The 18,989-nt window shown below is 39.1% G+C and overlaps 1 protein-coding gene across 1 annotated transcript in view; it reads right to left on the bottom strand.

Moving 5' to 3' along the window:
* LOC126412463 (nucleolar protein 6) overlaps window positions 1–17,245 on the bottom strand; it is a 141,243-nt gene extending 123,998 nt beyond the window's left edge. Inside the window, exon 1 of the mRNA XM_050082074.1 lies at window positions 17,126–17,245. Coding sequence (XP_049938031.1) covers window positions 17,126–17,143 — 18 coding nt within the window. The 5' untranslated portion in view covers window positions 17,144–17,245. The remainder of the gene's footprint in view (window positions 1–17,125) is intronic.
* Window positions 17,246–18,989: the final 1,744 nt, after the last annotated feature.

Genomic DNA, 18,989 nt, shown 5'->3' with positions numbered 1-18,989 from the left:
TCCACAATGGTGTCTAAATGTACCATAATCACAAACTGTTTAGAGACATTCACAATTCCATTTCCTGGTTTGCAGTTGTCAACAAACTGAGAATATCAGATGAAGAATTTGAGGAATTAATAGGGGCTGAAAGGAGAATAGTACAATGGACCCAGAGGTACAAAGCACTTGGGGTGATCCATGCTGACTGCTACTTGTCAGAAAGGGGTAAGCACAAATATTTTATATCAGCTAATAAAGCCACAAAATCAAAATACACAGTTCTTTCAGAAACATAAGACCATGCAATGTTATGTGAGCCTCACTGCCCCTTTTTTAAACTAATTTGTTCCTTATTGTATTCTGAGAAGCTCAGTAATGTATGTAATACTGTAAATGTAAATGAGATTCAAAAAGTACTTGAAGTGAAGTGCAGCTGGACAGCAAGAGACTCTTTTAGTGTGCAGTCCCCGCAATGATAGTAGTTGTGAATCTTTGAGCATGGGGAAAAAAAAGGGGGAGAGAGGGGGGGAGGGGGGAGGGGGGGGGAGAGAGAGAGAGAGAGAGAGAGAGAGAGGGAGGGAGAGGGAGGGAGAGAGAGAGAGAGAGAGAGAGAGAGAGAGAGGAAGAAGAAGAAGAAGAAGAAGAAGAAGAATGTTAATCTGTATCTTGTGGAAAGAGGACCTGTTGTTAGGCCATTACGTATTGTTACATGTAATGAAAATTGCTATTGCAGTGATAAAACTGAGTAAAGTACGTGTAAGAGTTGCCAAACATTTATGTATACAAATTTTCTGGAAGTGAAGAATAGAAATATCTTGTTTTTGGAAAAGGAGGTGAACTTCATTGTCATCGCTGGCTATCAATCGACAGAATTATAAGTGTACAAAGTTCACTAAAATACAGGAAAGGCAATGCATTCTCTATAGTTTTCATTCAATACGTAACAACCTCTCACAATTTCTTAGTTACAGTTATTGGATTATGATCTTGTACAATAGTATGGTGCTGAACTCCACTGACCAATTTTGATGTAGCAGGACATGTGGTTTGAAGGAAGTTTGTGTGCCAAGCAATCTCCTTTTCTCATGAAAAGCAGATTGCTGTTTGATCGTATTTACTTACAACAGTGGTCCCTTAGGTATAAGCTACAAAAACTTGGGCTCAAAGCTATCCGCAATATGGCCAAGTAACCAACAGAGTCATACTTTACATCTTAAAGAACAATAACTTATTCCATTATAATACGACACCAACTGGTGAAGAAGCTGATCATTTAAGGAGGTGGCAAACAAAATTCAGGTACCAGTTACGACTTATAAAGCAAAGTCTCAATCAAAATCAATCTCTCTCTCTCTCTCTCTCTCTCTCTCTCTCTCTCTCTCTCTCTCTCTCCAACACAACAAGGAATATACAAAATACTTAAAGGCATTTCAGCTATTTTTATTTGCTCACAATACAAGGCGAAAAGAGGTACTTACCAAGATTTGTTAAAAACTGACAGCAGCTATGGTGAAAAGTGCTCTTAAGGGGTCCTCACATGTTCAATAATATTGCCAAACTGATCAGCTGAAGGCCCATATTGACATACTGTCAATAATAGAGATATTGACAAGCAATACCAATGGCTCTCAAAATATTCTTCGTATTATCAACACATACTGACCGTGTGATGTCAAGTATTGACAGTTTGCCAATATTCTCCATTTAGATGTTGACAAAGCTTCGTGAACCAATCATATGGCACTAGTGTGCACTGTTTATGTTTCCAATTCGCCTTATGCACATCATTTCTCAAGTTCAATTTTTCAAGTAGTCTTTTTAAAGAAAACAATTTTAATAGATCTATGCAAGGGTAAATATTGTTTAAACCACTTTAGGGTGGTCACACAGGATGTTCTATGACACTGCTGAATTTGTTAATTTGAAAATATAGTACAGCTTAGTGAATTACACAGCAGTAAGGAAAAATGCATCCATTTATTAAAAAATGTCATATATCTGCTACGATTAGTAAGAGGTCAATGATATATATATGGAAACATTCCACGTGGGAAAAATATATCTGAAACAAAAAGATGATGTGACTTACCAAACAAAAGCGCTGGCAGGTCGATAGAAACACAAACATACACACAAAATTCAAGCTTTCGCAACCAATGGTTGCTTCATCAGGAAAGAGGGAAGGAGAGGGAAAGACATCTTTGCCTCTTTACTTCCACCTCGACTGACATCTCTGCCCAAACTCTTTGCCTTTACAAATGTCTGCTTGTGTCTGTGTATGTGCGGATGGTTATGTGTGTGTGTGTGCACGAGTGTATACCTGTCCTTTTTTCCCCCTAAGGTAAGTCTTTCCACTACCGGGATTGGAATGACTCCTTACCCTCTCCCTTAAAACCCTCGTCTTTCCCTCTCCTTCCCTCTTTCCTGATGAAGCAACCATTGGTTGTGAAAGCTTGAATTTTGGTGTATGTTTGTGTGTCTATCGACCTGCCAGCACTTTTGTTTGGTAAGTCACATCATCTATGTCCATTTCACCAAATTATCCCAGAACGTAAAAAAAAGTGTTACGTTAATTGCCAGAAGTTTACCCTTGCCAGCCACATATCATTTCTTCACAGCTTTCCACAGAATTTTACTATGTTTGATGATATTACAGATCTTAACTTTTGGACGACTTGTCTGTTGGCAGAAATCTCAAAGTTACTCCTAATCTCTCATCAACTGTGATTGCCTCTCTAATCTACTTATTCTGCTTCACTATTTTGTCTCATAATGGCATTAATAACTTGTCATATGATGCAGGACGCACTGGAAAATAATTTATGAAATCTTTCAGATCTGTGGTTCTGATTTTGGTCAGTAAATTAACATGTAACCAGCCCCTCCACTTTTTTCAACCACTCTCAGGCCCATTTCAACTTTTTGGATGTTTTCTGTTGCTTGCAAGCAATATCTAATATAATTCCAGCACACACTTTCTTTTGAGTGTTTGACATTTTAACCTGTAAAACCTTGTTATCAACTGCCACCTTTTGTAAATATTATCAATGATGTGAGAATGCTTCAATATATTGATGGGGTGACAAACAATAAATAGTGAACATGTGCAAGTCTGATTACTAAATTCTGTGATGGTATTGTTGAGCAAGGGAAATGTGGCAGACATAATCCACATAATAAACTATCAGAATGTGGTGACGATCATGTAGCAGAGCATCTTCAGTTGTTCTTTCAGTAAATTACACTACCATAAACAAAACTCACGTAGGAGATATTTTTATTTGATCTTGAATTTTATAGTTACAAAAGAGCTCCATGATCAGGTCTACATGACCACACAATGCTGCCCAGCTGCCACATCATCCTGTGCCAAAAGGAAGCATTTGAATGCACTATAAGATGGGAATGGGGGTTAGCACACCACTTTCCTAGCTGCTGTAAGCTTTTCAGACCATGAAGTTACTATGTCACATTCAATTACTAAGTTATCTCCTTAAGTGACATCACAAATATGAATGTTCCCATTCCAGTCCTACCACCAGAGAAGTCCCTCTCAGTACCAGGAATTGAACCCAGGTTCTCCATATAGCAGACACACTGAGCACTCATCTATGGAGGCACACTAAGAAAAATGATTATAAAGTCAAATGTGAAGTAGACAATTGCAAGTTAAAGTATTTTCTAAAGTACAGCCAAATATTCCATGAGAACAGTTTACAGTTCTATAATCAATTAAAAATTGCCATTGTAAATGTTTTGCATTTGCATCACTTACAGAGAAGTTGTTGAAGAGATAAAAATCATGACAAGCGTTTACAGAGAAAAGATCTGTCTCAAAAGAAGCATAATGAATATTCAAGAGAAGTGGCTGTAAATTTCCACCAACAGAGTGCCCCAAGAGGAATGGTCAATATTTATGAATGTGACAGGAGCAAACATTCAAAGCAAAAAAATCAAATAACCAAGGGCTCTGAAATGCACACCTTAAGAACTATGACCAGTTGCTCAGTAGAAGAGATGTGTTTCACACTGGCAAGGATGAACAAGTGCTCATAGCTCTTAAGATATGCATTTTAGAGCCCACGTTTGCTAGACTTTTTTGCTTCAAATCATCATTTTTCCCGGGACGCCCTGTATAAGTTGTACTAACCCCTAAATGTAACATGGGAAAATTGATAACATTTAGCCTTACCATAAACAACTTGGGAAATCAATACAGCACCTTTTACTTGTGGAATGAGATGAATGTAAAAAAGAGGGTCAGTTTAAATCATCATGTGTGTCTACATGCGACTACATCACAGCGCTACCAGACATCACGCACATGGCAGTGCTGTCAGATGGACGAATGTGGGTCGGCACAAAATTCTATGTTTGTTTCTATATGTATCACCCTGTGTAAGAACCATCCAAACTTGTAGCTTGTCTACCACATTTTTTTTTTTTAACTTGTCACATAGAAATGTTTATTCTGGCTAGAAATAGAAGACATAAATATGGAGCTAGTTCCAGAGACAGACTGCAACAACAGACAGCACCACTGAGGCAGGTACACAGCCGCTAGACATTAACTAGTAGCGACCTATAGAAACTGCCATTGATAACATGTAGGGTTTATACAAACCGGTGTTAGTTCCCGCACTACTGGAACACAGTGAGAGGGTTCTGCCAATTTTCAGTTGATCTCCAAGCCACACTGGCAGCTCAAAGTGACCTGGGCTGTTCCACTCAACCAAGGCTGTATAAAAGACTGGCCAGAATCAGCTACAGGCACTTTGTGTCTTGAAACTTCCTGGCAAATTAAAGCTGTGGGCTGGACTGAGACTCGAACTCAGGAACTTTGCTTTTGTGGGCAAGTGCTTTACTGAATGAGCTACCCTTGCAGAAATCATGACCTGTCCTCACAGCTTGACTTCCACTGGTACCTCATCTTCTACCTACTCCACTGCAGAGTGAAAATTTCATCCCAGAAACACCCCCCCCCCCCCCCCCCAAGGCTGTGGCTAAGCCATGTCTCTGCAATATCCTTTCTTCCAGGAGTGCTAGACTCACAAGACAGAAGAGCTTCTGTGGAGTTCGGAAGGTAGGAGATAAGATACTGGCTATGAGGACGGGTATGGAGTCGTGCTTGAGTAGCTCAGTAGTTAGAGCACTTGCCACAAAAGGAAAAGGTTCAGCACACAGTTTTAATCTGCCAGGAAGTTACATATCAGCATACTCTCTGCTGCAAAGTGAAAACATCATTCTGGACTTCATGTCTTGCTCTCAACATGCTCCATCTGCCTCAAGTTTTGTACACCATCATTGACATCGCTGTGACCTGGCCTCTGCTTACAGACTAATCTTTGGACAAACAAACGATTGCTGTCCTTTGGACTCTGCTCCAGGAGGCCTTACAGACTTTGCTTTGCTTATGCTCAAATTGTCTAATTTAGGAATAAGTGCTTCCCTTGGATTCTGCTCCGGATCTCCTCCCATGTATGTATGTGACTGTGCTGTGTAGCGAAGCAATAAGTACCTCTTAAAATAGAAAAATATGGAGTGCGCCCTGTTTCCCATCAAGGTAAGAGAAGAAAAGCATGTGTCAGTGTACGTCTCTGGATACAAATCATTTGAAGGTACATGAGGAACCTTTGTCCTTTTCTCATCAACACTACTCTGTATGACAAACATTAAGTGACCAGAAAGAGATACTTAAAATCCAATGTATAGTTTTTGCACCCTAAACTATGAAAGAAACAAACTTTTCAGCAATTTATGGAGCAGAATTTGATAAAGGTGATTACAGAAGTGGCCTTATAAAGAAAGAGACAACCTTCAGCATGTATGTCTGTTCCAAAGGCACACTCATAAAGTTGCCGACTGCAAAAGAAATAATTAAAGTTCTCCTCAAAATGTATGAAGCACAGCTACCAAAGTAATACTAAAAATGTTACCGCAATTTGCTGAGGAGTGGAACATTACATTACGCTCTATCTGAGCCAGACAGAGATGAGGATTAAGTTAGTTATGTGAATTAAATTTTTTGTTGTGATTCCTCAACGTCCACCAACATAATTTGTGAAGAAACAGTTCATGGGTAAACAGCTGGATGTCAGTGTCCAGCGGGCACAATATGTTGAAAATGCCAGTCTCGTGTTCTGTACACTGTCCACACACAGGCACAAGTATGAGTCCAGTATCTCCTTCCCCTTCTCCAAGTCATACCATCCAAGCTTCACATCCAGGGACATGTGCTGGCAGAGTCTTCAATGTTGCTCTGCCTGCCCTTCGGCCATTCACGCGTGAACTATACTGTGTAATTTTTTGTTTGTCTTTTGCTTGCTGACTGAATCTTTGGTTTGTTCTTTGAATGTTTCAATCTGTGAAACATATTTTGAGGCAATAAAATTAGGATGGAAACACAGCATCTCTCACGTACTTTTAGTATACACAGGGTAATCATTAATAAAATCAACAAACTGAAAAGATGGATTCCTCACTAGAGGAAAAACATGTGGAACCTGGAGGGAAAAAATGAACATGTTTCCGGATCACTGCCTTGGTAGATAGCACTGACGAATGACAGTTTCTCTGACCAAGAACTTCCCGTTCCTTGTAGGCTGCAGGCTGCCCGATGGACACAGCATACCGTAAGCAGCAGAATGGTCTTGTATTGACATTGGGAACAAGCAGAGGTGGTGTTTGTGAACTGTCATGCAGATGGAAATGATCAAGAGGCAGCACAGCTATACGAAACCAAGTACGCTCACAGACACCAATCACATAACACAATATTTCCAAGTCCTTTTTTGATGTTTGAGTGATCATTGGTCCTTTCGGCAGACAAAAGGTGTAGGGAGGTGGCAGATTATGCGAAGCCCAAGGAACAATTATGTGTATCCTGCATGACAACGGCTACTATCCCTATCACCTGAATACACAAGGAAAACACTACCCATCAAGGAAAATTCATTTTTGTTTAGAAGGCTCAACTGTATCAGCCTGAAATTCTCAGGAAGAAAGATTTTCCTCAGCTTAAAAATTGTTGGAGAAAGACAATATCACCAATTCATTTAAATTAATTTGGAAAAAAAGATGAAATTAGTGTCCAAGGACTTGTCAATTGTTACAAAAATAACAGAACCAACAGACAGATCTACAAAATGTGGGATTTCAGCCTGTAAACAAGACAGTATGCTGCAATACATGTATAAATTTACGCATGACAATGGCTATTTTGTTGTCAACGTTTGTATAATCTTATTTGAGGAGAATGATGGACTGACAAAGTTCGCGAAGCATACAGGCCCTTCATGATAGTTGTATTGGCCAGTTCAAAACCCTATATGTTGAATCCCTGATCAGCATATTGCCACAAATCTAACCACTTGTTATGTGTCACTGGATCGGTGTTAGTTTCTCAGAAACAGTTGTTACAAAACAGCTGACAAAAACTTAGAATCACCGCAGTACTAATTCTTTTTTTTATTTTTTTATTTATTCTTTTTCCCCCATTTCTCCCTCCCACTCTCCCCCCAGGAATTTCTATTCAAACGATAAAAATACCTATACACGAGAGTTGGGAACCTGTGCTAAGTATCTCAAGGGCTTAGAGAGTTACCTAATAAAACAACACAAGGCCTGTGAACCTCTATTAAAAAACTAGCTAGCTTACAAAATTGGGAACCTGAAAAAGTTCGCCCAACCTTGCCTAGAACACTCAGAGGGCGCCGTTGGCGGGAAATATTAAAACGTCCACTACTGGTTACCAGCTTTGACCCATGAGGTCATCAAGATGGTAGACATCACCATTTTGCACTTACGCAACATGGTGAGCATGACGTCACACATTCAAAAATTAAAAATACAAGTAGGTGAAACCATCCCATAATACAAAATATAATCAAAATAAATCAAAGAGGAACATGAAACCCAACGGGACAACTGCAGGAATTAGGGATTTTTGGGCAGGGACAAACAAAAGAATATCATGACTGAACAGCCTAGCCTGAAGCAGTAAACCCCTCTGAATAGATCGTCAAACATTATTATGGTGGTCACACCACATATATTAATTCCTAGTCGGCAACTTTAATTAATTCCATAAATTTTCCACAAGCTGACTGACTTCTTGGCCAGACCACACAACTTGAACTTTGCGATGTCATCACATCATCGCCCATTGCAACATGCAAAGACTTACTAACGAATTCCCAGACATATCCACAACCAATAATGCAACGCAAAAATTAAACACCTTACCATTAACCACACACCAACTAACAATTCCAAAGCCGCCCACAAATGTACAGACAGTAACCGCCAACACTACAATTATTCAGTAACGTAGTTCAAAACATATAAATGCAATAAGAAGTAGTCAAGTAATATATAACACTGGACAAACTGGACTGCATCAGTCCAATCACTTGCTAACAACACTCAAAAGCAACTTTGAAACATCAACACAACACTAGAGAGCACCATCACACACAATAAAATGTCCTCTTCAAACATGATCCATTTCAAATACACTGCGCAATCATGACAGCACATAGCACAAAACAAATAGACCTCGAGTCAAAGGTGATGACTGGTACTAGACATTTTGGGCAACCCATTACTTTTTAAGCAACTGGTAGCAGCAAAAACCTTAATGGAGCAACACAAACCATTAATTTGACTGTCACTTATAATCACTTCTCAACACATTACCAGTAAGTTTTTGTATGTCCTTTCTTTTGACTGGAGGTCTTGGGGACCACAGCCATTCACCATTATAAGAAAATAAAACACCTACAGCCATCCTTATGATCTTGTAAATAAGATCATAAAGATGGCTGCAGGCAATTAAGTATCTTACAATACCACTAGTACAGCCTGTGATGCTCAAAAATATTGATTTGTACGTGAAAATTTAATGGGTAAAGGTAGGAAAAAAGCAATTGTAGAAATCTGATATTTTGTAGAGAAGAGAATGTTCTTTCAAATGGCAGTTAGTGCAAGTAAAAACCAACGGTCAAGAGAAGTTTCTATATAAGTTGTCACCTTTGACCAGTGGTATATTGTTAGCGGCTGCTGTGACATCACATTTTGGTGTATATATTCACAGTTTTGTTGTAAATTGGTTTAGCCAACAGATTCATCTTTAGCTTTGTGGAGGTCTATGTTAGGTTGGAAGGTGACAAATGTAGAAATAAAAAAAAACCTGATTATGGTCACATCATTATATTTGCCATATTGTTTAGACATTTGTCACATGTTTCCTACATCACTGGTCAAAGGCGACATCTTCTATCGAATAGTTCTCTTAATCTGAACCCTGTACCCTTCTGAGTTAAAAAGCCACTCATCTCTCCAGTTCTCCCCCCCCCCCCCCTCCCCACTTCAGTCATCTCATATACTAATATACTATAAGCCCTCAAGTGACAAAACTTGCAGGTTTCATAATTTAAGATAATAAGTCAAAAAAAGCTGTGCCTCATAAATCATCTATGTGAAAAGAGCACGATATGAACACCTGAAATTAATTTTATCCTGACAAAATTTAATGACTCCTTCATGGGTTGTATTAAAATTTGCCAACTACAAGGTTTTTTATTCTTACCTTTTGTTGTTTGGCAAAACTGTAATGAAAAATGGGACAGATAAATGAAGCACATCTCTGAAGCTAGAGCACTTGACATAAAATCACTCAAATTCATATGTAGTAATTACTTCACAAAAAGGGTCGACCGAAGAGTCCGATCCCACCCGTCGGCTTTGACCCGTGACGTAAGGCTGTTGTGGTGTGTGACGTCACGACGGCGCGGAATTTAGTTTGTGAGAGTGGCGTGTTTGTAGGTGTTGTTTTCATGCGATCAGTGGTGCTCTCTGGTGGCGTGTTAGGTGATGTTTTTGGTTTAGTTTGCGAATGTGGCGTCGTGTGTGAGTTTTGGTAAATTGCTTTTTTTATGTCTTTGGTAGGTTTGGATATGACTGACAGGGTCAACAGTTTTCGGTTGTCGGCTATGATGGGGGACAGTGCGTTGTCTCTAATAAAATTTCTTCAACTATTCGGATTTTTGGATGAAGTCGTGAAGTGCTCAGTATGTCGTGAAGAAATGAGGCTTACTTAAAGTTCCGGCGTCGCGGACCATGGACGGCTGAATGTGGAGATGTCGTAACGATAAGAGATAAAGGGAAGTGTTCGATCCCAATGTGTGGCTGTGAATGTTGGTATCAGGAGATGTTTTTGAGCTATATAGGTCAAGGGAAGTGTTAGGTCCTAATTTATGGGATCGGGAGCTGCTGTTGAGCTATATAGGTCAAGGGAAGTGTTCAATCCCAATTTATGAGATCGGGAGCTGCTGTTGAGCTATATAGGTCAAGGGAAGTGTTCAATCCCAATTTATGGGATCGGGAGCTGCTGTTGAGCTATGTAGCTCAAGGGAGGTGTCCGATTCCAGGTGATATTATGTTTAGTGGTATTTGGGGAGTTTTGTGATGGCAGTTTCTTTCGTCGTTTTGCGTGGTTTTGTATGGGGATGGGTGTCTAAATTTGTTTATATTTAGTTTGTCCCCACCCAAAAACCCCCTATTTCCCGCGCCTGTCCCGTTAGTGTCATTAGGCTTTTTGTGGAACGTGTTTGTGTTTGTTTTTCGATGTATTTTCGTCCTCATAATGTGTACGTAATGACTTTATATGCGCCATATTGGAATCGTGGTTTATGGTCGTTTCCGCCATATTTGTGACGTCATGGGTCAAAGCAGACGGGCGGGATCGGACGCTTCCGTATTTCCCACAAAAAGATTCCGTATTGTGAGTGCTCAATAAATTTGAAATGTATGGGACATTTTGTAACAAAAGTTACATTAAAATTCGTGGCCTGTATTGTAAATGCAAACAAGTTTCATAAGCTGAAATTTCCTGGTAGATTAAAACAGTGCACTGGATTGAGACTCAAACTTTGGACCTTTGATTTTCATGAGCACGTTCTCTATTGACTTAACTACCCAAGGACAACTCACTACCTGTCCTCATAGCAGCAAAGCACTTGCCTATAAAAGGCAAAAGCCCCATGTTTGAGTCTAGGTCTGACAAACAGTTTTAATCTGCCATGAAGTTCCACAGCTGTGTACATTCTGCTGCAGAGTGATAAATTCTTTCTGAAAACATCATCCAGCCTGTGGGTAAGCTAAGTCTCCACAATTCCCTTTCTTTCTGGGATGCTAGTCCCGCAAGTTTCGCAAGAGAATTGCTGTGAATTTTGGAAGGTAGGAGGTATGGTACTGATGGAAGTAAGGTGTGAGGACAGGGGGGTATACTTGGTTATAGGATACCACCTGTCTCTTTTGACCCGTGACATAGTTATACTGTGCCACGACGTGTTGTGTAAAGTCATCACGTCATGGTATATTTGTTTTGAAGTGGAAGTGAAATGCTGTAGAGGGCACGGTGTGTGAAGAGGTGGAGTACTGTAGTGGTTTAATTATGCAGTGGTGACGTGTTTGTGAGGTCTGTTATAGTGTCATTTACTGTGTTACAGATGTCATGACGTGGAGTGTACAAAATTACATGGTTGCACAATGGAATATATTGAGCAGAATGCTGTCATATGAAACAGATTACATTGTAAAATTTGAACTGTTCTTTTAGGTGCTAACTCAACTATCGAGTAAGTGGATTAATGTTCTTAATTAAATCATGGGAGAAGGCAGATGACTCAATGTTTATTGACATATAGAACATGTGACACTTTTATTAATAAACATTGATCCACCTACCTTCTCCCATGATTTAGCTATAAAAACCTTGATCAACTTACAACGTTTACCGCAAAACCATTTTTCATGGGTTCCACCATCTTGTTCTAGCCGACTCATCATTCATCATGTTCACCTCTCATAATTCACTGCACACACAAACTGTTACGAATTGCAGCATGCAACAGAAATGCCATTGACTGGAGACTGGGATACCAGCTTTTGTAGTTGTGTGGGTGTTTAATGGTATCTCAGTCTAGGGTTGAGCTATATAGGTGAACTGGAGAGCAGGATATCGGATTTTGTAATTGTGGGGAGGGGGGGGGGGGGGGGGGGAGTTAGTTATTGGTATCTCAGCCTAGGGTTGAGCTATGTACGTGAACTGGAGATTGGGATAAACGCTTTTGAAGTTGGGAGGGTGGGGGTTTTACTGGTAACCTGGTCTAGGGTTGAGCTATATAGATGAAATGGAGATTTGGAATACCATGATCTTATGGTGAGTTTGGAATGGTTTTGTAGGGTTTTAGTTTTGTGCAGTTTCGAGTGTTATGTTTTTTGCATAGTGCTACATTTTGAATGGTGGTGGTGTTTTTATTACTGAAAATTAGTGTGTTCACCCAGAGTCCCATTCTTTCAGTGGCTGGCCTGTTAATTTCATCGGATTTAGTCAGTGTACTGGTTCACATGTTATTTGCATTTTTATGGGTGTCACTGTCTATGTTTTGATCGCCATGTTGGATACTATCAGAATATGGATTTTTAGCATGCATGGTGACGTTTGACATGGCGATGACTTCACTGGTCAAAGGAGACAGCTGATATCCCTGTCTTCGTTAATCCCAAAGGCAGGTCATGAGTCACGTTTAGGTAGCTCAGTCAGTGGAGCACTTGCCCGTTGAAAGTAAAGGTCCCAAGTTGAAACTTTTGTCTAGCACACTGTTTTGGTCTGAACAGGAAGTTTCATATCAGCGCACACTTCACTGCAGAGTGAAAAATTCTTTATGGAAGTATCACAAGTTGGTAATTATTTCTTACATAAACAGTGTCCCTGAAGCTTTATAAGTCGTGGAGTGCCTTCCCCCAGGAATCTAGTTACTAACAGAACTTTAGTGTAGTCCGAAGTCTAAGTTAGGATGAAATGAGTCAAGCTGAAATCTTTATAGGAACAGAAAGCTGGCTAAAGCCAGAGATAAATTCTGCCGAAATTTTTACAGAGGCGCAAACCGTGTTCAGAAAGAATAGATTAAATAAGGTAGGTGGTGGTGTGTTTGTGTCTGTTAGTAGTAGTTTTTAGTGAAGTTGAAATAGATAGTTCCTGCAAATTACTATGGGTAGAAGTTATACTCAATAGCCGTACCAAAATAATAATTGGCTTCTTCTACCCACCCCCCTGACTCAGATGATATAACAGCTGAACGCTTCAAAGAAAACTTGAATCTCATTACAAATAAGTACCCCACTCATACAGTACAGAAAACTTGAATCTCATTACAAATAAGTACCCCACTCATACAGTCTCATACAGATACTTCAATCTACACTCGATTTGTTGGTGAAAATACATGTTCAAAGCTGGTGGTAGACAGCAAACATCTTCCGAAATTGTACTAAATGCTTTCTCTGAGAATTACTTTGAAAAATTAGTTCATGAGCCCACACGAATTGTAAATGGTTGCAAAAACACACTTGACCTCTTAGCCACAAATAATCCTACTCTAACAGAGAGCATCATGACAGATTCAGGGATTAGTGAACACAAGGTCATTGTAGCAAGGCTCAAAACCATATCAACCAAAACCACTAAAAATAAACGCAAAATATATCTATTTAAAACAGCAGATAATAATTCGCTTGATGTTTTCCTAAGAGAGAGTCTCCATTCCTTCCAAGCTAATTATGTAAGTGTAGACCAGATATGGCTCAAATTCAAAGATACTGTATCGACAGCAATGGATAGATTCATACCGCATAAGTTAATAAGAGATGGGACTGATCCACCATAGTACACAAAACACATCAGAACAATGTTGCAGAAGCAACAAACAAAGCATGCCAAATTCAGAAGAATGCAAAATCCCCAAGACTGGCTAAGTTTCATGGAAGCTCAAAATTTGGTGCGGACATCAATGCGAGATGCTTTTAATAGTTTCCACAATGAAATATTGTCTCAAAATATGGTAGAAAACCCAAAGAGATTCTGGTAATATGTAAAGTACATCAGTGGCAAAAAACAGTCAATACTGTCACTGCGTAATAGTGATGGAAATGTTACAGAGGGTGGTGCCACTAAAGCAGAGTTACTAAACTCAGTTTTCTGTAATTCCTTCGCGAAAGAAGATGAAGTAAATATTCCAGAATTCGAAACCAGAACAGCTGTTAGCATGAGTCACTTAAAAGTAGATACCTTAGGTGTTGCGAAACGACTCAAATCACTTAAGAAAGGCAAGTCTTCTGGTCCAGATGGTACACCAATCAGGTTCCTCTCAGAGTATGCAGACACAACAGCACCTTTCTTAGCAATCATATACAACTGCTCACTTGACAAAAGGTCTGTTCCTAAAGACTGGAAAGTAGCACAGGTCACACCAATATTCAAGAAAGGAAATAGGAGTAACCCATTGAATTACAGACTCATATCACTGACCTCAGTTGCAGTAGGAGTTTGGAGCATATACTGTACTCAAACATTATGAATCACCTTGAAGAAAATTACTTATTGATACATAACCAACACAGATTCAGAAAATATCGTTCTTGTGCCACACAGCCAGCTCTTTATTCCCTTGAAGTAATGAGTGCTGTCTACAAGGTATCTCGGATCGGTTCCATATTCCTAGATTTCCAGAAGGTTTCTGATACCGTTCCTCACAAGTGACTATTAATCAAATTGCCTGCATATGGAGTATCATCTCAGTTGTGTGACTGGATTCGTGATTTCCTCCCAGAGAAGTCACAGTTCGTAGCGATAGACGGTAAATCATCGAGTAGAACAGAAGTGATATCTGGCATTCCGCAACGTAGTGTGAAGGCCCTCTGCTGTTCCTGATTTACATAAATGATCTAGGTGATAATCTGAGCAGCCCCCTTAGATCTTTTGCAGATGACGCTATAACTTACCATCGGAGTAAAATCATCAGACAATCAATTCCAATTACAAAATGATCTAGAGGGAATTTCTGTATGGTGCGAAAAGTGGCAATTGGCACTAAACAAAGAAAAGTGTGAGGCCATCCACATGGATACTACAAAAAATTCGATAAATTTTGGGTATACGATAAATCGCACAAATCTAAGGGCTGTCAATTTGAGTAAATACCTAGGAATTACATTTATGAGCAACTTAAATTGGAAACACCACATAGATAATATTGTGGGGAGGGTGAAACAAAGACTCCGCTTTGTTTGCAGAACACTTAAAAGATGCGACAAGCCCACTAAAGATACAGCCTACATTACACTTGTCCGTCCTCTGCTGGAATACTGCTGTGCGGTATGGGATCCTTACCAGGTAGGATTGACGGAGGACATCGAAAAAGTGCAAAGAAGGGCAGCTCATTTCGTGTTATCGCGCAATAGGGGCAAGAGTGTCACTGATATGATACGTGAGTTGGGGGTGGCAGTCACTGAACCAAAGGCAGTTTTCTTTGTGGCGACATCTATTTACGAAATTTCTATCACCAACTTTCCCTTCCGAATGTGTAAATATTTTGTTGACACCCACCTACATAGGGAGAAATGATCTTCATAATAAAGTAAGAGAAATCAGAGATTGAACAGAAAGATTTAGGGGTTCCTTTTTTCCACTCGCCATTCAAGAGTGGAATGGTAGAGAAGTAGTATGAAAACGGTTTGATGAACCATCCGCCATGCACATAAGTGTGAATTGCAGAGTAACCATGTAGACGTAGATACTGAAATAGGCTAGTGTGCAATATTAACCCTCCCTGTAGCATAAACTGAGGTCTTCACTAGATTGGAAGCTGATGGTACCATTATGAGATAAAACGCCAACAAATGTGAATACAAAATAATTATTGGAGTAATAGACTGAATGGTAGTTAGGCCAATGTCTATGTCCAATCCATATTGAATCAACTTTCCATTATAAAAATTTAAAGTCCAAGAAAAATGCAGAAACGCTGGAGCAGATAAAAGATAAATCTTTGGTTGTGGTTGTTTGGGGGAAGAGGCCAAAGGTTATCGGTCTCATCGGATTAGGGAAGGACGGGGCAGGAAGTCTGCCGTGCCCTTTCAAAGGAACCATCCCAGCATTTGCCTGGAGCAATTTAGGGAAACCACAGAAAACCTAAATCAGGATGGCTGGGCGGGGGATTGAAACGTCATCCTCCCAAATGCGAGTCCAGTGTACTAACCACTGTGCCACCTCACTTGGTAAAAGACAAATCTCCAAGGAGTATTTTGGTGCATACTGTGTATATCACAAAAAAATGCAGACATTGGGAAGGAGTCCTAAATGATGTCCAAATGAAAGGCATAATTTTTGAGCTGTCAAAAATCCCAAAACAGCATCTGAGACAGTTAATGTTAAAGATACTGCCTATCATGCACGGCTGCATTCTTAATACTTGTAACATTCAATTAAAAATGTTAACGAAAAGTATGTCCTTGGCAACAGTGCATATAATATCCATTTCGAAATTACAGATGACTGCGTTGAAAACTCATGATTACAATCAAAAAATTCCATTAAGTACTTTAGGAAAAGAAACAAGTTGAGGAGGAAACGTATTTTGAACGTAAAGAGAAGGAATTTTAGACAGAGGCAACTGCATACAAAGGCATATGAATATGCCTAGTAAATAATAGATTCTCTGGGAAATTAAAATTCTATGTATTCTGATCCTTACGACCAGAACTATGCGGCGCTAGGTCATAGAATCATCCAACCAGATAGAATCAAACATTCTGTTTAACTCCTTTACGTCTATAACACGTACAGCAAAAGCCGTTTTCACACATTCCAGTAATGCAAACAAATAAGCAAAGTTAAGCAGACTATCGGAATTGCCACATAACATAGTTTCCAACCCCAATGTGTTTCAAAGAGTAAGGAACACGGTATAGAAAAGCAATATGGCATTGGGCACAGGCGACGTTTCCCCTTCTAGTCTCAAATGGAAGTCCTGTACATCAAGAACTGCACGAGTTGACTACGGATTTTTTGATTATTTACAGCAATTTACTACATACAGAGAGATTAGAACATATTACAGAAAATAGAGCTGTTGTTCTATATCTGATAATGTAACTCATCAAATAACATACTAGTGACGTGGGTAAAGTGGTTTGCAGAAAATAAAGGAAAACACGTTATATGTAATGTCATATAAGCAATCAGTAGTTGCTTGGCACCGATTTTTCCTTCAACATAGTCTTCCATAACTTCTGTACAAACCATTTCTGAAAGCTTCATTGATGGAATTCGAAAGTAACCGGCCACAATTCACAATTTGTAACAACATAAACACACAACCCACGTGCGCTTTCCATAACATAAACACATGTTAAAGCCTCACCACAGACTATACCACAAAGATATTCCAACGCGCCTTAATTAGAACCTACGCTACTTTTAAACATGTACTTTGCCTTGCTCGAAGGCATCGATAGATGTCCCTGTTGTCAAGGGAACGAGTCTTAAGGCGGCGCCAGGCAGCCCGCATATGGGGATTACGAAGCGCCTCTTCGCTGAACTGCAGCTAGTGTGGTAGGGTCACTTACTGCTTTCCGAACGAAAATACGAAAATCGACCAATGTTCACCGTGCCTGCTCCGTATCGGTCTTTATTCCCACTTCAAAGGGAGCGAATAATCGCTAAGCAGTGCTTTGGATTCACCTCATCATATTCGTGCTATTGCAAATGCTCTTGGATAAACAATTTTTTTATCAACCATGACTCATTGTAACTTTTTGTGTAGTTATGATACAAAATTTTTCATAGCGTGCTATTGGGATTAACTAAGTCTGTTACACATGTGATTATTTTCGTTGACATAGTGAATAATCAGCAGTTATGTATATAAATGATAATAGTAGTGCACTTTTGGGTTAGGTCACGGTACCCGATGAATAAATCACTACCTAGAAGCTTTAATTATGTTGACATCAAAAGCAGTGCATATTACATTTTTATTTATTTGCTTTTTAACTTGAATTGTTTTTTTTTTTTTTAGTTTTGAAGTTGTACAATAACGAACAAATGGTATAGAAATCGTCTATTCTTCTGACCATCACTATTACTCTAGCGATTCTCCAGATACTACAGAATATCTCACTGTTAATGATGTTGTTAGTCCATTTAAATAAACTTTATTTAAAAAATACTGTCTGCAATATAAAATGTTTGGTAGCTTTTTGATCATGGCAGTGCAAACCTCTGGGCCTATTTTGGAAATAAGTTGTGGTATAGTTTTGAACAGGTAGTGAAAGCTTTTAAAGTGTCGTCTTTTGCCAGAAATGTCAGATTAACGGCAGGTCACTGAAATTGCCTTTCCCCAATTCGTATTTATCTCCACTACAATTAATTCTGTAAAAAGTTCGTTTGCAGTCTGCAGATTTTTTCGAATCGTCCAGAAAATTTCTTTAACAAATCTGACCTTATGTGTGTGTGTGTGTGTGTGTGTGTGTGTGTGTGTGTGTGTGTGTGTGTGTCACTATGCTTATAACAAAACCATTATATTAACAGAATCCCTCTGTTAACAAACGAAAATATGTTATAGATGAAATTCTCGATAAATAGCTGTTTGCGACTGACGAATTACTTTTATTTTGAGGAACATTGAGAGGTGGTTATATTTCACATTCTGGTGTCTGAAAGTTCGTGATAAAAGCACACATAATAAAGAGACGTTTTGTACATAATGAAAAACATTAGAGTTGATGATAAAATTAATGAGCAGTAACAAACAGTTGTTTATCATGAGTTTCACCTCCCATGTATTGATAGACAAGTGAGCATCTCGCCCACAAGAAAATAAAAACAAATATTTATTTTGCATTAGGGGGACAAAATGGAAAAATCACTTCACACTTACAGTATGTTAGTTATAATAAAAACTATTATTTCATCAGACTTTTTCTGTAACTAGATATGCACTAAAATGGTAGCTGGTGCAAATATCACATCACAAAGGATGACACGTTTCTCTGATTTGGTTCAGTGACACTGTCTGCTTCTCTTTCTTTTTCTTGATCAACATTCTGCTGCAAACCATTACCAAAAATGCAACAGAACTATTAATTATAAGTTCGGAATCGCT

This window comes from Schistocerca serialis, chromosome 7 (assembly GCF_023864345.2).
Source record: "Schistocerca serialis cubense isolate TAMUIC-IGC-003099 chromosome 7, iqSchSeri2.2, whole genome shotgun sequence".
Lineage (NCBI taxonomy): Eukaryota > Metazoa > Arthropoda > Insecta > Orthoptera > Acrididae > Schistocerca > Schistocerca serialis.
This window is presented reverse-complemented; position numbering and strand designations above follow the sequence as displayed.